We start from the raw sequence: 23396 nt of genomic DNA on the forward strand, positions 1-23396 counted from the left end.
AAAATAAGAAAAAAGTGAAAATTTTACTGGTGAGTGTGTTATATTATAAGGCACAAAAAGAAAATGACTCTCCCCAGACACAACAGAATATACTTCATCACACGAACTCATATAAAGAATCTTGCAAACCAAATCCAAAAATGAAATATTCCTATTATGTTTTTCATGCACACTTACATCACACATACTTACGAAACATGCTTGCTTAATTTCCTTCTAGTCTTCTCAAGGCCTCTGCATTCAAAGCTCATGTTTGCAGCATTGTAATTCAAGTGCAAGCATCATACAAACTACCCTTCACTCTGAAGAAAAAGACTTATATATGTGTATGTACATACATATATGTGTGTGTACACATACACACGGGCACACGTATATATATACATATATATATTATATGTGTGTGTGTGTGTACACATACACATGCGTTCATGCACACTATGATCGCTTCATTTGATGTAATAAATCTTTATACTACCATTCTACACAAGTACATACTTGAGGCATTGAATCAATAGCTTTTTTGGCTAAGAAAATTTCCTGATGAAATTCCAAACTGGAATTCATCACAAGATTAAAATTCGTCCTTCAAAACAATTTCTTCATTTTCAAGGAAAACATTATGTAAAGCATAATATGTTATACATGTATGTATATTGTTATAATTGTTTTTTTTTTTAATAAATAAATAGACATAATATAATGTCTAAAAGTTGATGAGCACCACCTCTTGATCCCCTCCATTTTCTTATTGCTGTACATATATATATATATATATACATATACACAGCAATAAGAAAACGGAGGGGATCAAGAGGTGGTGCTCATCAACTTTTAGACATTATATTATGTCTATTTATATATATATATATATATATATATATATATATACACTTACATATACACATTTGTTTTTATAAGCACTGAAATGTGTACTGTTAGGTACCAATAAGATGGTAATCATTTTTGAACGTAGAGACCCCGTCTCACCCAAAAAGTCAGAAATCTGGCAATTTGGCAGGAAAGGTATGGTCAAATATATCCGCCTAACTCCAAAACAATAAAAAGCAAGATTATCCTCTGTAGGATTTGAACTCTGAACATAAAGGTTTGGAGTAAATATGTATTTTATCCAATATTCTACTGCAGCGAACTTTCTCTCTGTTATATATACATGAGTACAGATGTAATACATAACAGCTAGCCTTTGGCCACTCTTTTGCACCCTGTTGTGTCCACTACTCTGATTGGTTGGTATTGGTGCACTTTTCTCTCTTGCTCTGTTACATGCCAATGTGCAACCCAACCAATCGCAGCCTTCTGATAAGGTTACGTGAGACAGTCTCTTCTAAACCTCAATGTGCACCAACTGTTCACTATATAATGCTAGCTTCAACACCGTCTTTCATCTTTTGGTTCCAGACCTTCTAAGGTCTAACTCACTGACCACAGAGCATACAGCTAGTTTCAGTGACAACACAACAGCAGCCACATGGAGACTCAACTTTGTCCAGCAGCATTCAGGACATCCACTCATGTGGTGGAGTGAACAATCACAAACACAAACAGCCACATACATAACCATCCACCCAGGGTTACAAAGTGAATAATAGATATTTCTTTTCATTATTATACTTCAATGCTTAGTGGTATTTCGTCTGTCTTTACATTCTGAGCTCAAATTCCGCCGAGGTCGACTTTGCCTTTCATCCTTTCAGAGTCAATAAATTAAGTACTAGTTGCATACTGGGGTCGATCTAATCGACTGGCCCTCTCCCCAAAATGTTAGCATCTTAACGTCGTCAACAACATCTTTCTACGTACACAGCAACCAGCAACCCCCGCACAGATTCTATCTCAACACTGTTTGTGAATTACTTCCCCATGGTTAACAGCAAATACAACCTGCGCAAACTCCTGTACCAAGTAACCTAGCAGTAGCATTGTAGCCACCACTTCGTACAACACGTACCGCACAGGCTCTGCTTCTTCGCCTCAACTTCTTATTTCTTTATTGCCCACAAGGGGCTAAACATAGAGGGGACAAACAAGGACAGACAAAGGGATTAAGTCGATTAGATCGACCCCAGTGCGTAACTGGTACTTAATTTATCGACCCCGAAAGGATGAAAGGCAAAGTCGACCTCGGTGGAATTTGAACTCAGAACGTAAAGACAGACGAAATACCGCCTAGCATTTCGCCCGGTGTGCTAATGATTCTGCCAGTTCGCCGCCTTCAACTTCTTGTTACAGCACTTCAGCTATCGTGTACCTTGACTATGAGCTGGTATTTATCAACCATGTGTTTGAACATTCTTCTGACGTCATATTATAGACTCTCTCAATGCTCTGTACTTAATGTACACACTTACACATTATGTATACATGACGGCCTGTCTATTATATGTATGTATGTATGACGCATACACCCACATGTTAACACATGAATAAAATCTTTCTCTTAAACATTCTTCCGGTTGTGTCTCCCTTTTTCTTCTGGCATTTGTACTCATTCATCTTTAGTGTATTTATTGTAATCGACCGTGTGATGTACTAAAGGAGCCATTCTCGTCACCTCTCCTTCACACGGTCGTTTACACTACCAATTCTGCCAGTCCACCATCTTTTCAATGGAATCTTTTATCTAAGGCGGCAAGCCAGACGAAATGCCTAGCGGTATTTCGTCTGCCGTTACATTCTGAGTTCAAATTCCACCAAGGTTGACTTTGCCTTTCATCCTTTTGGGGTCAATAAATTAAGTACCAGTTACGCACTGGGGTCGATATAATCGACTTAATCCGTTTGTCTGTCCTTGTTTGTCCCCTCTGTGTTTAGCCCCTTGTGGGTAGTAAAGAAATATATCTTTTGCCTGTTTCAATCATAGGACTGTAGTCATGCTGGAGCACCGCATTGGAGGGTTTAGTCAGACAAACTCACTCCAGTGCTTAGTTTTTCTCAGTCCACTACTTATTCTATCAGTCTCTTTTGTTGAACTACTAAGCTATGAGAGACGTACAGAAGCCAACATTGGTTGTCAGGTGGTGGAGTGAACAATCACAAACACAAACACCCACATACATAACCATCCACCCAGGGTTACAAAGTGAATAATAGATATTTCTTTTCATTACTATACTTCAATGTAAGATGGCGAGCTGGCAGAATTGTTAGCACACTGGGCAAAATGCTTGGAGGCATTTTGTATGTCTTTACATTGTTGTTTGTTCCTTCTCAAGCCATGCCTGCCTCATAAGGTCTGGTTTCCTGGTTTCATAGGCATATAAATTCCCCACCTGGATGAGATGCTGGTCCGTCGCAGGTGAGCTGCTAGATGCAGGAGGAAAGAGTGAGAGAAAGTTGTGGAGAAACAGTCAGCAGAAGTTCACCATCACCTTCTGCCAGAGCCGCATAGAGCTTAAGTGTTTCGCTCATAAACACACACATTGCCTGGTCTGAGATTCAAACCTGTGATCCCTCAACTGTGAGTCTGCTGCTCTAACCACTAAGCCATATGCCTCCACTCTACGTTCTGAGTTCAAATTCCGCCAAGATCAATCTTGCCTTTCATACTTTCAGGGTTGATAAATTAAGTAGCAGTGAAACACTGGAGGGGGGGGGGAGGATCAATGTAATCGACTAGTCCCCTCCCCCCAAATTTTTAGGCCTTGTACCTTTAGTAGAAAGGATCATCATACTACTTAAAGACAGCAAGCTGGCAGAAATGTTAGCACACCGGGCGAAATGCTTAGTGGTATTTTGTCTGTCTTTACATTCTGAGTTCAAATTCCGCCGAGGTCGACTTTGCTTTTCATCCTTTCAGGGTTGATAAATTAAGTACCAGTTACGCACTGGGGTTGATATAATCGACTTAATCTGTTTGTCCCCTCTGTGTGTAGCCCCTTGTGGGTTCTGAGTTCAAATTCTACTGATGTCGACTTTGCTTTTCATCCTTTCGGAGTCAATAAATTAAGTACTAGTTGCATATTGGGGTCGATCTTATCGACTGGCCCCCTCCCCCAAATTTTCAGGCCTTGTGCCTAGAATAGAAAAAAATTGTTAGCATGCCAGGCAAAATGCTTCACGGTATTTCATCTGTCGTAACATTCTGAGACTGAATTCTGATGAGGACAACTTTTCCTTTCATCCACACAGGGTTGATAAAATAAGTACCAGTTGAATACTGGGGCCAACGTTATCAAGTAGTACTCTCCCCTCAAAGTTCAGATCTTGTGCCTATAGTAAAAAGTATTATAATGCTACTATGAGCTGGGAGGATCATTTGCACTCCAGGAAAAATGCTTAGTAGTATTTCATTTATCTTTACGTTCTGAGTTCAAATTCCACTGAGGTCGACTTTACCTTTCATTCTTTCAAGGTCAGTCCCCGAAATTACTGGCCTTGTGCCAAAATTTGAAACTGTTATTATCCTACTATCTTATCCAAAAAGATGGTAAGAAGCTTGCTTCCCAACCACATGGTTCCAGGTTCAGTCCCACTGCATGGTACTTTGGCCAAATGTCTTCTACTATAGCCTCGGGCCAACCAAAGCCTTGTGAGTGGATTTGGTTGATGAAAACTGAAAGAAGCCTGTCGTATGTGTGTGTATGTGTATGCATATATTTGTGTGTGCATCTGTGTTTGTTCTCCCCACCATTGCTTGACAACCAATGATAGTGTGTTTATGTTCCTGTAACTTAGTGGTTTGGCAAAAGAGACCAATAGAATAAGTACTAGACTTACAAAGAATAAGTCCTGGGACTGATTTCTTTGATTAAAACCCTTTAAAGTGGTGCTCCAGCATGGCCACAGTCAAATGACTGACACAAGTAAAAGAATCTGCTGATTAAAGGAGAATAAGGATTATAAGCTTCTTTTAGCAGAAGCTATGTTGTCAGAAGCAAGTAAAACATTCCTTAAATTAGCAAGAGATTAGAAACTGGGTTGGTTTTTTTAAAGACAATATGGTACCGAGACAATGAAAATCATGAGAAACTTAAACATGTTTTGTTTGGTTCCCAAGTTGGCCTTGACTGAACAGATGTATAATCAAAAGACATTCCAGCCAGGACCATCTGATCTTTTTATTTTTGGCAGACAAGGTGTATTTAGAATCACATTATCCAGTGCATCCTTCCTTTTTTAAGGTAATAGTGCATGATTTGAGGGACATTTGACAGCTTTTGGCAGGTCAAGTGACCATGTAGCATCTCTTTTGTTGGTTTCCAATCCTACCCATGCTAGCATAGAAGGCAGACGTTAAACGATGATGATGATGATGATGATGTTATTGTTTAACCCGAGGTCAGCAGACATATGATTAAAGGTGTTCCAGTTGTGGCCATCCTGTCTCTGTTCCATGTCCAAGGAACCCTGGACTGCATGAACATGATCCCAATAGATCCATTTTTAAGATGGTAATATTGTGATTTGAGTAAGATTTGACTGCTATTTCTAGCAAGCTGAGTGACCATGCAGAGACACCATTATTGTGTGTTTATTATTGTATTTTTATTATTGCATGAAAGAAAGTGGCTGAATGGTTAGGGTGATTGATTCATAATCAAAGGATATGATTTCAATTCCCAGACTGAGCAATTAACCTTGTAACAGACTGGAATTTCATTCAATGTAAGTATTGTACATTTTTAAGGTGACAGGGTGATTTGAGGTGGATTTGGTTGCTATTTCTAGCGATTTAGGCAACCACATACGAGCTCTATTACTGGCTGACGATTTGCTGTTTGATGACGGAGAACATGATAAGAGCATCTTAAAGAAGATTAAGGCTAGTTAAGGATTAAAGTTATTGCTTCTTGTCTTTATATTCATTTTCTCTATCCTTTCTTTCCTACAACCCTCCCCCTCTTGCCTCTTCTCTCTCCTTACTCTCTCTTTCTCATTCATTTTTCTCTCACATCTCCTCTTCTCTTTTATCACCTTATTTTCATAGTTTACTTTCCCTCATCCTCGCTCTCTCTCTCATTCTTCTACCACGCTGTTTCTCTTCTCTTATGTTAGACTATTTCCTCGGGAGATCCTCTCTCTCTCTTGCTCTATCTATCTATCCAACTGTCTGTCTGTCCGTCCGTCCGTCTGTCTATCTGCCTGTCAATTTGTCTATCTGACTATCTATCTATCTACCTATCTATCCCTATATATAATTAAAATAATGAGGGTACGCTGAGGATTTACAGATATTTTGCATTTTGCAAGTATTAATAATGAAATCATGATATGTAGGTAAACATGACGCATCATACTAACCGTGGAGCCTGGAACAATGGATGCAGAGGGTACATGCACACCTCCTAAACTTTTTGCGGGGTGCAAAACCAAAATTTGAACCCCTACTTACTTTTCTCAGGTTTAGAAAACACTGTGATCTGTGAAAGTAACTTGAATTTAGGTTTGTTTTCAAAGAGCAAAGAACAAAAATAAATATGAAGAAGAGCACTCAGGGAGTGCAAACTTCCACCAAGACAACACCAACGCCGTCTGAACGATTAACCAGAGATTATTTTTAAAATGAGAATATCCGAAATAAACTCAACTGCTCTCACAAACGAGGATACTCAAGAATTAAGTAATAAAAAAAAGAAAAATAATCCAAAATCCTTCTCCAGTACCAGATCAATCCCAAAATCTAATCAGTTTGTGCCAGTCATGAGGCCAAACGTTTCTGAAAATTTCATCTGAATCCATCCAGCGGTTCTTGAGATATCTTGTCCATAGACAAACAAACAAACAAACACAACTGAAAACAATACCTCTGCCTTCAATAAGGCAGCAGCAATATAAAGAACAAGACCTTGTTTGAGAAAAGTTTTGGACCAGAGTTTGCACCCCTAAGCAAATTTCATTCCCGATCCAGTGATACTAACTATATTTGTGTTCAGTATCTTCAGTATTTCACACACAAGCTGCTCAACCATGTAACAGCACACAATTCATAACCAAGCTTCATACAATCTACTCTTCACTCAGAGAGAAAATCCTTAAAATCTTCCCTATGCTGTTCTTAACCTGGTTATCATATTTTTGGAACCTTCTCCTCTCTTCCACTGCTAATTAAGTCTCCCAGTTAATAGGAGCTATTGACATCTAAGGATCTCCTAAACTGTTTGAAGTCATTTCATGTCAGATCTGCAATGCTAGTATGCATGTATGACTAAGAGCTGATGCACTGAGAGAAAAATTAGACACAAGAGGAATCAGGTGTTGTGTGCAAGAGAAAATATTGCACTGGTTTGGTGACTTGATGTGTATGGATGAGGACAGCTGCATAAAAAAGTGCTGTTTGCTGAAAGTGGATGGAACTTGTGGAAGACATGGGACAAAGTAGTGAAAGGGGACATGACAAAGGGCTGAGATAATTGGCAATTTTCTGTACTCAAGAAGGCCCATCGATCACAGCAGAAACGATATCAAAAAACTACCTTGGTTATGCTTGTACATGTGGGCCCCTACCCCTGCCTGTTAAGCATTTCCTCCACATCTCAACACCCAATACTTGTCACTTCTCAATCAATGCTGCTACTCAAGACAGCAAGCTGGCAGAGTTGTTAGCATGCCGAGCAAAATGCTTAGTGGCATTTTGTCTATCTTTACATTCTGAGTTCAAATTCCACCGAGGTCAACTTTGCCTTTCATCCCTTTGGGAGTCAATTAAATAAGAATCAGTTGATAACTGGGGTCGATGAAATCAACTTACCTCATATATCTGAAATTGCTGGCCTTGTGCCCAAACTTGAAACCAGTTGATGCTGCTGCTCGCCTGCTGTAATTACCCAAGAGCAGAATGGACTCTCCCTCCCAGTTCCTTCATCTTTTCCCCCTGGAACCACCTCCATTTCTCATTATTATCCCTATTCACACACACTATTTCCAATGATCACCTCCCTTCTGTGCCATTTAGCCATTGCTCTCTCTCTCCTCTGCCATACTTCATTCTTAACATCTCTCTTATCTGCAATCACTTTCAGTGCCCTCTCTAATCTGTCAATCTGTCTCATCTACCACAGCTCCTGCACTCACAAGCCATGCTCTCTCACTATCTCTCACCATCACTCACTACATGCACCTCTTAGCCTATCCCTAGACATCTTTTTTCTCACTTTTATGAAGCATTCTCCGTCTACCCCTCCATCCCAGCAATCCATTGTTGATATCCTCTCCTACACCTACCTTGTATATTTTGAGATGCTCCAGCATCCCATCACTACTTCTGTTTTCTTTCCAGCTTTCTATCTACTACCACATACCCTTATATAATACAAAGTAGCCTTGTATCCCAATTGCAAGACATCTGGGCCTATTCTTCCATCTCACTCTAAGCCTGCCAACGCCTGGCATGGAATAATCATGCCTCCTCTCTCTCTAAAGTTCGTGGCTCAGTGGTTGGAGCATCGAGCTCACAATCAGAAGGTAGTGAGTTCAATTCCTGGACCGGGCTGTGTGTTGTGTTCTCGAGCAAGACATTTTATTTCACACTAGCGTTGCTTGGGTTTGTTTTTTAGTTGCACTTAAAATGACAGACTTTGATGTCGTGTTAACAAAGTTTTGACATGGTTTCAATCTATGAATAAAAGTATAGTGTGGTGATGCTCGAGTTTGCTGCAAATATGTAATACCGACTTCAATTGTTGGTTAATATTCCTTCTATTAACATTATGGAAAAAAAATTATTTTCAACTCTTTAGAATTGGAATTTTTGAAAAGTAAAAATTTTGCATTATGTGGCTTGTTATTCTCTTTAAGTGATCATTTTTCTGGTTGAAATACACCGAAAAATGGCAACACAGCAGTCAAAAAATCGTAAAAAATAGGGATTTTCATAGAAAAAAAAAAAGCATCTTTTTGATGTAAATAACGTTTGGTCTTAACATGGTCCAATTTGAAATTTTTCTTGTACGGAATGAAGAGTAAGCCTTCTTCTATCATACTCTCAATCTTGGTCAACTTGCACCGCAGGGTCTCGGAGGAGATAGTGTTAGTTGAAGGCTACTAAACTTGCCACACACACACACACACAGACAACTTCAGCTTTATATTTATAGATTGCTTCTGTTCACTCAGCTGTAGAAATTGCGATGTCACTGGTTCTAAGCTGTATCGGTCTTTGGCTTTCCCTCGGATAACATGGGCGACTGCTGATCTTCCATAAACAACCTTGCTCGGAGAGTAAGTTTCTAGGTGCAATCCCATGGTCATTCATGACAAAAGGGAGTCTTTACCCTTTAACCCTCTCTCAAATACGAACCCCTTTCCTATTCGGATCTATTCCTTTTGAACGGCACATGTCAACACAATTTCTAGTTAACTAAACACTTTAAAACTTCGTATACTGGTAGAATGTGTCAAAATAAAACATTTTTTTCTCTTGGCTTTCTTGATAAAATTGTAATTTGTTTGTTTAATGTAGTTTAATTTTTCGAATTTTAATTAATCAATTGCCTCTAATTGAGCTAAAATCATTTGCTGCATCTAAAACTGAGACATCCTGTCACTAACCCTAACCATCACCCTCACCCTAACCCTAAATTTTAGCCTTTCGTTTTTTTTACACACGTAACAATTAAATTAATTTAAAAATTAAGAAAAAAAAATTTAGGGTTAGGGTGAGGGTGAAAGTTAGGGTTAGTGACAGGATGTTGTCTCAGTTTTATATGCAGCAAATGATTTTAGCTCACTAGAGGCGATTCATTGGTTAAAATTCGAAAAATTAAACTACGTTAAACAAACAAATTACAATTTTCTCAAGAAAGCCAAGAGAAAAAAAACGTTTTATTTTGACACATTCTACCAGTATACGAAGTTTTAAAGTGTTTAGTTAACTAGAAATTGTGTTGACATGTGCCGTTCAAAAGGAAAAGATCCTCCCATTCAGTTCAGGGAGTATTTTCCTTTGGTTTTTTTTTCTTTCCCCCTTTTCCTTCTTTACTTGCTTCGCAAATTAGTTGGCCGCTTCACTAATGCTGGTGGCATGAAAAAAGCACCCAGCACACTCTGTAAATTGGTTGGCATTTACAAGAGCACCCAGTTGAAGAAACCATGTCAAAGCTGACACTGGAACTTGGCATGGTCCTTGCAACTCACCGGATCCGTCTAACCCGTGCCAACATGGAAAATGGACGTTAAATATTTGTTGTTGCTTGATATATATGTATATATTCTTTTATTTGCTTCAGCCATTCGGCTGGAGTGCCACCGTTAAAAAAAAAAAAATAAATAAAGAAGGAAACTGAGATTTATCACATTTTCACAATATAGAAAATGTGAAATAGAGAAAGATATAATTTTCAAACTAAAAATACTAAAAGACGTTGATTAATCCCATCGGATCATTTCGGTTTGAACGGCAGTTTTTCTAGCGGTGTCATATGAAATTGTCACCCATAATTATCTATTGCATTTCAATCTGTTTTGGGGTTAGGGTTAGGGTTACAGGTGAGGGGAAGGATATCTTTTTTTCTTCACAAATGTAAATAAACCCAATCTGTTTCTTAAACGAGGGACATATTCATACGGCACAGAATGTTTTTTTTACTTCAATAGACGTCAGTGATTGGTTGAAATTGCAGAAATTGAAGAAAAAAAACAATATCTTACAAACTATAGAATTTTCTCAATAAAGCCAAGAGAAAAAAATGCTTTATAAACACATTCTACCACTATACGAAGTTTAAAAGTGTTTAGTTACGTGGAAATTATTTTTAAAAACTGCCGTTCAAACCGAAAAGATCCATCCCATCTCTGCAGAAAAAAACAAAAAACAGGAGAAAGTTCAATAAATGATTGATTATCATTTTTGTTTCTTAGTTTTTATTTCAGATATTAAATAAAATGCTACATTTCTTCCTCATATGTGTAATGTCCATTATACATATAAGGTATTGCTTAATTAATGACTGAAAATATTGTTTAATTATTTTAACAATTGTTTACGGTTGCGGCATTTTCTCCCCTTACTCTTTTCCTGTTCTTCAAGAAAGAAAAAAAAAAAACACCAGCCGAAAAACAAAATACAAAAACACACCAATAACATAATTCCAATTTCTTTCACGATATTAAAAATTTGGTTAATGAGACAATAAATTTATGTGTCAGCGAATTAATTTCTTCGGTGGCTGAACCAGTAAGACGTCTAGCGGGATAGTTTTGTCCCCTTTTCCACCCGAGTTCGAATTCAACCGAAGATGACTCATTTTTTTCGCAATTACTCATGGTGAAATATTATATTTAAGCCTGATTGCCTATACTTGTGTCTTGTAACTGTTATTTTTCTTAATAATAGGATCACATTAGTCTTGCATCTCGGCATATTTCGTAAAATATGTTCTCTTATTTGTCAATGTCTGTCCTCTATATCGAATATACATTTACGTTTTCAGTTCAAACCTCGCCAAAGTCGACACTAACTTTCGCTCTGGGATCGATGAAATAATTTTGAACTTAAAAGTCACAGGGGGAAAAAAATTATTTTTGTTAAAAAGAATCACAAGAAAAAATGCCCGATTTAATTAAAATTCTATGTTGATTAAAATAATAAAACAAATAAAAACAATTACTATTTACTTTGGTAAATTATGTTCTTTTCAGATAATTAGAATTCCAGTCGAAAAGAATTTAAAAAAAAAAACATTTATTAATAATACACTTGCTAATTAATGATGCAATTATGCACACAATTTCTACATTATGACAGCTTAATTTAAAAAAAATTTTTTTAAATAGCACGGCCTGCATCTTTTATATCCGTTTACTTGTTTCATACATTGGGGCACCACTTTGAAGGGGTTAGTCGAACAAATCAACCCCAGTACTTGTATTTTTAAAGCTAGGTCCTTATTCTCTCGGTCTCTCATGACGAACAGCTGAGGGGCGGAAACAAACCAACGCTGGTTGTCAAGCGGTGGTAGAAGACAAACACAAAGAACCCCCTCTGTGTATATATATATATGAAAGAAAAAAAAGGTGTATTTCATATGTATTAAATCTGTACATCACCCCCAATACTTCTAACACACACACACATATATATCTTTATATATAAAAGTGAAGTTGTGTGTCTGTCTCCTACGATTTAGATTCCTAACTACTCCCACATTTTGCGGTGCAGTGTAACCAAAAGTGGGTATCTTATAGTCGTGATTCATATCGAGCCCCCCTAGGTATTAGCGCGCGTCTACGATGAGTCTACGATTAAAAAAAAAATTTACCATAATTTTTTTCCATTTTAATGCATTTTTCGCTATTATATAAGGGAATTAACTCTCTAAAAATGTCTACGATGAGTCAACAATTTAAAAAAAATTTATCATAATTTTTTTTCCATTTTTAATGCATTTTTTGCTATATTTTGGCTATAACTCTCTAAAAATGCTTATATAGTTATTTCCCTTACAAACCCGAGCAACGCCGGGCGATACTGCTAGTATAATATATATACTAAACCACTGGCTGCCGACAACTCATATATATATATATATATGTATGCATGAGTGAGTGAGTGTGTATAAAAGAAATTTAATAAGATCTCTCTCCCCTCTCTCTATATGTGTGTGTATATATATATACACACGCACACAGACTTCTTTATTTTCACATACAACAGACTTCTTTCATTTTTCGTCTACTTACAACACTTTGGTTAGCTCGGTACTGAAGGTGCCGTGCAGTGGTACTGAACCTGGAACCATTGTGGTTGCTAAGCAAACATCTTATTAATCAGCCACACTTGTGAAAATGAAAATTATTCAAGATCTTAAATAAAACAATAAAATATTTAGAAAACTATTAAATACGCCCAAACAACAATAAATCAATCGTTTTTGAAGTTTTCCTGGTGACTTTTTTTTCCTCCTAAATTCAAAATAAGTACTGTCAAGTACTGACCTAATAATATAATCATAAACTGCCGGCTGATGTCTATCAACTACACGTGGTATCCAGACCGGTTGTTCAGTCTTTACTTCCCCCAAATTTATACATAAAACGTCTTAATATCATTTGTAATTAAAATCCCAATCACCTATTTCTCATGTAAAATTTTGTTTTACTTTTTGTGTATGTTTTAAAACACATTATTACTTGTCTAAAATTTACCATTAATCTATTTTAGCATTAAGGCGGCGAGCTGGCAGAAACGTTTAGCACGTCGGGCGAAAAGCGTAGCCGTATTTCGTCTGCCGTTATGTTTGAGTTCAAATTCCGCCGAGGTCGACTTTGCCTTTCATCTTTTCGGGGTCAATTAAATAAGTACCAGTTACGGGATCGATATAATCGACTTAATCCGTTTGTCTGTCCTGTCTGTGTTTAGCCCCTTCTGGGTAGTAAAGAAATAGGTATTTTCGTGTTCTGAGTTCAAATTTCGTCGAAGTCGACTTTACCTTTCATCTTTTCGGGGGTCGATAAATTAAGTGCCAGTTGTGTATTGGAACCGATGTAATCGACTTACCCCTCCTCCGAAATTGCCGGCTTTGTGCCTAAAGTAAGAAGCAATATATTTCATCATTAATTTAGACGTAGGCTGGCTGTGTGGTCAAGTTTGATTTCGAACTACATGGTTCCGGGTTCAGTTTCATAGTATGTCTTTTGGGCAAGTGCCTTCTACTCGGGCCGACCAAATGCTTGTGAGTAGGTTCGGTTGACAGAAAGTGTGCGTGTCTTTGTTTACATCCCGGTGTTGGTTTGTTTATGTCCAGTAACTTAGCGGCTCGGCAACAAGAATAAGTACCAGTCTTAAAAAAGAAATAAGTTTGTGGTCGATTTGTTCGACTAAACACTTCAGGGGGATGCCCCAGCATGGCCGCAATCCAATGACTGAAGCATGTAAAAGATATAAGATACGTTTTGAAATACAATTTTATTTTACTTTCAGAGCAAACAGCCATTATTATATTTCGGTTTTATTCTAATTTACAAAACACAAAGAAAAAAATCGCTTAATAACGGAAAAAGGCGAACAAAAAACAATAAAGACAAAATAACAATGGAACTCTGTCAATGTGACAAGACAATGGAAATATTTTCCTAAACAACGGCTGCTCCCTTATTACAACACATGACTACCGAAGACAGAGAAAGGCAATGTGGAAGACGGTGTTAATTTTTACACAACATTTTAAACCAGTTAACGACGTTAATTATTAGTTTTATAACAAGTATTTCATTTATTGAGTTTCAGTAACACAGATATACATTTTATATATTCTCTTATGTTTGTTCGAGTCGTCTTCTAAGTAAAAACATAGAAATTTTATGCATCGAAGCCTGTCGTTCATGTCTGGTTTACCTCCCTTATACATAACGAACGCTCCCTTCAACGTCCGCTTAATTTCACTTCCTGTTTAATGACATTTTTTTTATTAAAGGAGCGTTTATCGCCTCTTTGTTTATTAATCACAAAATCCTCGAGTTTACAGTTGTAGAAGTGTCAATCTTCGCACACATTTAACATTTGTAAACTACTAATTAATAATGATATGGGACTACCGTCTGAGGTCCTCTACACGTAACAACCAGATGAAAACTGCAGAAAATGGTAGGGAGTGTTCCTTTCCTTAAATTTCACATTATCTCCTCTCTATCTAAGACCTCTTTGTTCATTGGTCTATCAATGTTCTTTTGTTTATCTCCTTTTTTATCACAATTGTTCTCCTCCTTAACTTGTTATCTGTGACAGTGGTTAATTATAAACCTCAACGTCACTCTTACATGGTGCGTGACTTCAATTGTCTCCCTTTAACCGCTTCTAAACCTCTTAAACTTGGACAATCACCGCTCCCTTGGTCAGCAAGTTGCGCGCTTAAAATTAAAACTCTTGCAAATATCATTGACTTTTTAACTTTTTTATTCTTTAAATGTCATTCCAGCCATCAAATAAACACTGTGTAAGACTTACCAGTTGTTTTTAATTCGTATTTTAAACTCAACTGATCGATCGAAATACGCCAAGGGTTTAAATGTTGCCAAAGTTTAAAAAAATACTGTGAAAAATTTATTGAACGAAATCTTTTAAAATTCTTTTTTTTTTTCCATTTACATTATTTCTCTCTCCATTCTTAAGTTAATTTTCTTTTTAAAACTTTCCCCAGAAATTTAAATATCGGCCTTTTAATAATAAATGTAATTCGAGCAAATTCGCTTATTCCTCATGTTTTATATATTTGACTAAAATTTCAGCAATCTTTGGCAGTTAATTTCAAACGGCGATGAAATTTTGATCCCGTTTCTTGTTCGAGATTTTGCCCTCGCATGATTTCTTCTGATTTATTAAACTTTATCCCGTTCATCCTTTCATTGCAAAATGAAATCGAAATTGTGTAGAATTTACTTTTTGATCAAACAATATGTATTCGACGACATAACTTTATTGGACGTTACTTCCTGTATTTTACTAGAATAATTGATTTTACTATATAATTTTGTTAATTTTAAACCTTTTTGTTAATTTCCTAACTTTCCGTGTTTTTTTTTCTAAATAATAATTAAAGAAGTGGAGATATGGCATTTATTTTAAAATTACACATATGTTAAAAAGTATTCAAGGAAATATTTTTAATGTCAATTTAAAATGTTTTAAACTAAAAAAATAAAAATGCAGATTGTATATATTATCAAACAAAAGTAATGAATTTTTAAATATCTTTTCGTTCTGCATAAAAGAAAAATTTATCTGTATTAAAATCAATTAGAATAGAACATATTTTGTTTTAGATCGATTTAAAATTATGCAAAAAAAAACTCCAATTAACACAGAAAGTTAATGATTTGAGATCGATAAGTAGCAATAGTTTAATGCTTTTAATTTTCTTCCATGGATCTTGTTAAATTTCTTCCAACCACTATATTATTTTCAAGAATTGTAATTCTGATGTGATTTTGTATGCTGATGTCGAAAATCGTCTTCATTTTCCGCCTTAGAAATCAAGTTACAAGCATTTAAAACAAGCGGGTGAAAATTTGAAAAACTTCCAAGTGGTTGGAAGAAATCGAACAAGGTCTTCTTTCTAAAATAAGTATATAATGTATATAAATATATATATATCGTTGCTAAGCCAACCTGTGAAGCGTAGCACAGGGGTGAAGGGAAAAAAATAATAAACCTTGTGCTACGAAAGAAAAAGCAGTATTATCTGACATTAATATTCTGTGATATTTGCTTTTTTCTTCTTCCCCATCAGCAAGCAATTATTCCTTATTAGCTCTTGTCTAATAGAGCTTGCATTAAAAATAAACGTCAGCACTAACTTAAAACTATTTCAGAAAGACCCCCCAAAAAAAATTAATAATAAGGTTTGCATGAAACCAAGTTTTTTTTCGTTTCCTCTTTCATACAAAAGAGAAAGCAACGACATGGTTTCTGGATTCGATTTGATTTTATTTCCCAGCAATCCGTATCAAATGACGTCACATGATTCCACTTCTGGCCTGAGTGCGCCATTTTGAAATGTCGATGGTAGGGGTAATAGTTATTCCTTTACCATCGTAGGTCTGCCATTTACGGTTCCTACATTATTTTACTAACCACAGCCACTTCCCTTCTCCTACTGTTGGATAGTACAATTATTTCTCCGTTTACGATGGCGGGTAAGGAAGCTATTGGATTTCCCCCTTTGCTAACTTGTAACATTCATTAGGCTCTTACGCGATGTTCGCCTCTTCTCATTTCTTCTTTCTCTTCATCTCTCTCTTCTATCTGTCTATCTCTTGACGCATGAGCATAAGGATATCGATGTACGTCTGTATACATACATTTCATGTATGTATATATACATACATCGATGTATGCATATAAACATAAATGGATATGTCTACATTAATATATACATACATGTCGTATATGCATATACATTAAAGTACACACACACATGTGTGTATGTATGTATGTGTGTGTGTGTAGCTTTGCATCTGACAATGTATGCGTATAGTTATACTGTTTGTATGTGTGTATATGTACACACACACACCTGTGTATATATAGTCACACCTGTGTATATATGTGTAATCTTATAGCTATGCATGCATGTATATATATGTATAATATATCTAGCTATACATCTTTCTATGTGTGTGTGTACAGTTTTACATCTGTGTATATTCATAATCTGCATAGCTGTATGTTTCTGTGTGTATATATGCACATATATGTATATCTTTATATTTGTGTATGTAGATGTAAAGGTGTATACACGCATATATGGAAAGCTATATCTATATATAGCTTTAAATTTATGTATGTATACATGTGTGTATAAGCTTTATATATATAGCTTTATACCTGTATATATCGATGTATGTGTGTGTCTCTAGACATACACACCTTTACATCGATGTACGTTTATATATGTATATAGCGGTACATCGATGCATATATCGCTGTATATCTGAGTGTAAGCGTGTATAATATGCGAAAATATCCGTGTCTGCATTTATGTAAGCAGAGTTTTGCATCTGATGTAAGAACATGTATGTATGTGTGTGTGTATACACATGTAAAAATCCAATCATATACACACACACCGACAGTCGTATGTATGTATATGTATATATATAAATATATAAATATATATATATATATATGTGTGTGTTTATATAACTTGGTGCATGTATACGTATATATGCGCACGCATGTGTATGTCTGCATGCATGTTTGTGTGTATCTGTACAGATATGTATGAACAGCTATGCATACATGTCTATTTGTGTGGTGTGTATATATATATATATATATGTATGTATATATACACACATATATATCATCGATTTTACATCAGTTTTTCCTTTGAGGCTGTTTTATGTCTGAATGCCCTTCTTGACTGCAATCTCGTATGACTTGCAATGATACAGTGTATTTATTTTAAAATCTGGGATGCTCACGGAATAATATTCATTATTTGTCTGTGCAAACCTACATAGATCTATACATACATGTATACATATATTTGTCTGTAACCTATAAACATACACACACACTCACTCATCAGTGTGTGTGGTTAAGAAGCTCACCTCCCAACCACTTGGTTCGAGGTTTCAGTCCTACTGTGTGGCACTTTTGGCAAGTGTCTTTTACTATACCTCTGGGGCAACCAGAGTAATGTAAATGAATTTGATTGACAAACTAAAAGAAACCCATTGTGTGTGTGACTTGATATCTTGTGATTGTTGTATGCAAGGGCCCCCAGCATTCACGCAGTGTCCTTCATTTCTAATCTTACATCAAATGAAAACCTGTCCAGTTGCAGGGAAATTATCACTTTACTTGGAAACAAGTGAGAACTGATGACAAGAAGGACATCCAGCCATAGAACATCTGCCTCAATAAATTCTGTCTGACCTATGCAAGCATGTGATATACAACGATATACAATGTCAGTATGTAACCTATAAGCATAACATACATATTTGTCTTTTGTAGGTAATGGTGGGGAGATCCAGTGGTGTTTTTCTCAAGTGAAAGGTACCATAGAGGAAGATATCACTGAAGGTAGGTACTATTACATTATTTTGTTTCATTTTTCTTTATACACAGCATTGGCTATCTGACCAGTTCATGGCTTTAGTGTTTCTTGTTACTGTTGTTGTGTTACATATCTTGGGTCTTTTTGTCTAAATGTGGTAGTTCTCAGTGATACAAGAATCTTAGAGATGCACTTGTTTGCTCTCTGCCAACTATAAAGGTTTATGCTATCTTCAGTTAGTCTTGATTGAATAGCATTGCAGTTCTGTTTCAGAATAGCCTTGATCTGGGGGCAAGTACACTTTCCCAAGTCCTGTTTAAGTTGATGGTCCTGGATGTGAATAGCAGTGAAGGTCATTGCATGTTTTCATTAAGGGCTATTTACTGACTGGGGGGATTTCTTTAGATGCTGAAAGACATTTCTTTGAAACTCCTGCTTATTGGTGTTTCCTAGCTATTGGAATGGTATTTTGCTCATATGTTGAAGTAGCTGTTAGGAAAGTGCAGAATCCACCCAAACTTGCTTCGACAGTTCCAGTTGCCATCTGGGTATCACCTGAATTTCCCTAATGCATCTGTGGATTTGGACAAACTGTAGCAGGTCATCTATATTGCATTTAAATTTTCATTAGACTTAATGATAGTTGCAACATAAATTGTCGACGATACCAGTTAGTTGGTTATGTTGACCACAGACTTTAGGACTTTACTGTCAACTGAGGCAAAACTAATAGAAAGGGATCTGGTTATTGGAAGCTAGCTGCATGCTTTGTGACAAACGTCTCAAGAACTAGATTAGCGGATTTTTTATGTGGGGAGTGCTGACAAGGACTGTCATCAAGTTATCATCAACAGGTGGTGAATCTCACTTGTGAAAAAAAATATTAGAATCTGTTAGTTTTAGAAAAGTTATAGAGAACAGTAGTGTAGCTATAGGATGGAGGGACGAGGAAGCACTTGGGGTTTACTGTGTAATCTTCTACAAGGGTGGAGGGGCAGCAAATTCAAGGGGTTTGCTGTGAAAGCCTGTATAAGGGCATAGGGTCAGCAAATTCAAGGGCTGTCCTGGCAATTAAGGAGGAGCCAATCAATCAATTAGAAGAGATTCATAGAAAAGGCATTGCCAAACACTGTTCTTGTAGCAAGTACAGCCATTGACCATTTCTTCATGAAGCATGAAGGGTATATTTGTGCTGGGGTGTTTATGCTGAGGGAAATTGGATGAAAGGCATTTGATGTGCCTTGGTATCAAGAAGGGCAGAGTGAAGAAACAAAGCCAAAACAAAACATGTTCAACTTCGACTAACTGCAATGGACATTGCTTTTTTGATTCCAAGCAGGTTTTTTTACTTTGCCAAACTTTTTGTGAGGAGTGATAAGTGAAGGTGGTGGACATTGATACCTCTCTTGACAGCCTCCAGCAGATCTCATCTGAACATGTAGAGTACTGCAAAAAGCTGATTTCGGCAAGCAAAATAGTAGATAGTTTGAACTGCTCTGCAAGACTAGATGACTCTATCATAAAATAAAATTTGTTACATGTCTGGCTTGCATGTTGCAACTGTTTTGGTCTACAAAAACTGGCAGTAACTGGAAAGATTCTCAGCCAGGTGAGTTGACGGAGGGTTGAAACAAGAGGAACATATGAAAACAAAACAGCTTTGGGTTCATAACTCAAACTAAACACAGATTATAGCAAAGGTACTTGTCAAAGGTGAGGTTGGTATTTGCAGTTGGAGACAAATTTATGCTTTCCCTAGGAAATCTATCCCTGACAATGTCTCCCTTGTGCAAAACCTCATAAAATGAGTCAGGAATACATCAGGCTTTGGTGGGTCCTTGATCAATTTAGATCAATCTAAAGCTTACAACAAGATTAAACCGTTGCTACTTGGTGGCTTTCCTAAATGCAGTTGGTTTCACTTTCATCTTCTGAGCTTGGATCACTACAATGTGTAGCATCATCTGTTTGGTAGTTAAACTAAATGGTCGCTTATCTAAACCCCTTTTCTCTTTTTTTTTTTGTTTTGTTTGCATCATATGCTAGGTCAGTCAAGGGTTGGTTCCCTATTTCCTTTCTCCTGAATGTTTTGGTGCTTGAGCCATTGCTGCAGAAATTTGAGATGTTTAGGAGCTTCTTGCTTGAACTGGGACACAGGTGAGCTGTGTGTGTATATGCAGGTATCACCATTCTTTGTACCAGACTTGCTGGTATTTGAGTTGGTAGGCACCATACAGGAGGTGTACAGTGAGATCACAAGACCCACATTAATTGTGGGGAAAATTGTGGACTGGCAACTTGGCAGCTAGAGAAGCAAGATTTTGTAGGCTTGTGACACCTGTCACTGGTCCGATGATCTGGTTAAGGTGCTTGAAGTTTGGTTGCAGACCAGATCTTTTGAATGATAAAAGCTAAAATAGGTTGTAAACAAGGTAACCACTCTCACTCAGAAATGGGTTGATTTGAAGCTGTTGCATTTGAAAGTTTAAGCAGTAGTGGCTAATACTCTCATCACTTTGGTGTGCAACTGCTGGAGTGGCGTACTTTGTTCAAACAAAATGCTACTACAGTGGAGTGTGTGCTCTTTCACTTCATGCGAAAGGGTCAAGAGGTCTGTCTGCAGCTAGCAACAAGTCCAGGAAGTTTCAGGATGCTGTGGTTAGTGATGTGTAGGCACATGCTGAAGCTCATCTCCTTGATTAGGCTGTGATCTTGGTTTAAACACACTGAGCTTGAGTTTTTGGCATCTAAAATGTTGCATGGTGTTCCTTGCACTCTTTGCCAGCCAAGCATCAAGTACTGATTTCTCTAGAAGATTAATGGAGGATATGAGCAATGATGGTTTGGGATTGACTTGAACTCTGTTACACGGGACACAGTTTGGGACAGATACCAAAGACTTAAAACTGTTAGCAACTAAAGTTGTCTAAGATGTTTGGAAATGAAACCGTTTTGTACGCTATCAATCAGAGTACATGGATGGTAGGTTTGTAAACTTGTGTCAAATAACTTGCTGTCACATGCATGAAGGACAGATCTGGCTATTAGCTGAGTCTATGGCGAAGACTGACCTACTGCCATCCTATGGTAAGGACTGGCAGGTAATTTTCTTCTGCCTGGTGATTACATCAAAGAAAGATTTGTGGTGGATGAGCTTAATAAGCTAGATTAAGGACACGGTTTTCTTCGGAGACATTGTCTAGCAGTGTTGTGTGTGGGAGCTACTAGATTGAAGTGTCACACTAAACCAGGTATTTTGTGTGGTATGCTCCAAATTAATCTGGGTGGATTTCCTCTCCGATCTTTTCCTAGTTGGCGTTACCGTTTTGTTTTCACTTTCATTTTACTCATTACACCCACTCGCTTTTTTCTTTCTCTCTGTAATTTCGTCCTTGTATTGTTTCTACATCTTGGGATCCTTTGGTTCGAAGTCAGGACAGATAGAGGCCTTTCATCCTTGCAGGGCCGAAAAATAACAAGTACCGGTCAAATATTGGGGTCGATTTAATCGACTAACCCTCCTCTAAACGTCTTATCTCCTACTTTATGTAAGAAATTAAACTGGCGGAATCGTTAGCGCGTTGAACAGAATAGATCAATTTCGGTTGAGATCGTCTTTACTCGTCATGCCTCGGGGGTCGGTAAAATAAAGTTCCAGTTAAACTACTAACGTCGATTTTAATCAACTACACCCTGCTCTCAAAATTACTGGCCTTGTGCCTGAATTAGAAACAATTATCGAGGGTGGGCGGATAGGCAGAATTGCTACAGCGTCGGACAAAGTTGCCTTAAGTGAATTTCTTCCGGCTGTTTTACGTTCCGGGTTCAAATCTCACCGAAGTTAATTTTTACTTTTTCATCCGCCCAGATTCGATAGAATAAAAGTACCTGTCCCAAGCCTCGGCTTGGTCGATTTCACAGACTGAGATTTCACACTCCACCCTCAAAAACTGCTGGTTTTTGTACCTAAATTTAAAACCAATCATTACATCTTGTCCTAACATGAATGATCTCTATTTAAATTTGTTGTCTTTTTTTTTTACTATATTATAATATATATATATCGTTTTTTTTTCTATCACTTTCCATCCTTTATGTCTTCGTCCCTCTCTCTCTCTCTCTCTGTATAGCTATGTCTGTCTGTTTGTCTTTATTCAGCCATTTGTGTGTCTCTCCCTCTCCCTTCTTGTCCACCTCCTTTATCTCCCCATGTCTCTCCATCCATCCATCTATCTTCTCAGCCTGTCTGCTAATATATACATCTATCATATTCATCTTTTTTTTCTACCTATGTCTATCTATGCTTGTCCGGTTATCTCACGTCTATATGTCTCTGCGCGCGTGTGTATCTGTCTGTCTGTCTGTCTCTTACCTTCATTTCCGCTTAAAGCATTACTAACGTTTTATTACATATATTTAAAAAAAAAAAATTCTCTCTCGATTTCATATCGCATTACCTACCGCTTGCTATGATGATACTACTTAGCGGTGGTAATTGTCACTGTTCCACAATGATAGAACAATTGTACTTTTTTTCACTGGTTACACTAACAGCACAGTGCTAACTGTAATATCACTAGCTATAAGGATTAGTAACCCACTAATTGAAATATCATTGGCAGCACTGATTAGCACAGCGGTTAATCGTAACATCACTGGTTGCAATGATTAGCACAGTGGTTAATCGTAACATCACTGGTTGCAATGGTTAGCACAGCGGCTAATTGTAATATCACTGGCTATAATAATTAACACAGGAATTACTTGTAATATCAGTGACTCTAATTTTAGCTGGGTAGTCATAATTGTGGTGTCACTGGCTACAATGATTGGTGGTGGCACGCTGATAATTGTAATAATACCACCGGTTGCAGTGATAACTCGGTGTCTGGCTACAATGATAGCAAGGCTGGTGATAGTGGTCGCTGATACAGA

At 37.1% G+C, this 23396-nt stretch overlaps 1 protein-coding gene across 3 annotated transcripts in view; it reads left to right on the plus strand.

Moving 5' to 3' along the window:
• The first annotated feature begins 14107 nt into the window (after nucleotides 1-14107).
• LOC115223236 (serine/threonine-protein phosphatase 2A 55 kDa regulatory subunit B alpha isoform) overlaps nucleotides 14108-23396 on the plus strand; it is a 114274-nt gene continuing 104985 nt past the window's right edge. Inside the window, exons 1-2 of one of the 3 annotated variants that reach the window (XM_029793726.2) lie at nucleotides 14108-14542; nucleotides 18419-18487. In XM_029793726.2, coding sequence (XP_029649586.1) covers nucleotides 14479-14542; nucleotides 18419-18487 — 133 coding nt within the window. In that variant the 5' untranslated portion in view covers nucleotides 14108-14478. Of the gene's footprint in view, nucleotides 14543-16415; nucleotides 16591-18418; nucleotides 18488-23396 lie in introns of those variants that run through there. The other 2 variants (XM_029793728.2, XM_029793727.2) reach the window with 2 other exon arrangements.

The sequence above is a fragment of the Octopus sinensis genome, linkage group LG22 (genome assembly GCF_006345805.1).
Source record: "Octopus sinensis linkage group LG22, ASM634580v1, whole genome shotgun sequence".
NCBI classification, from domain to species: domain Eukaryota; kingdom Metazoa; phylum Mollusca; class Cephalopoda; order Octopoda; family Octopodidae; genus Octopus; species Octopus sinensis.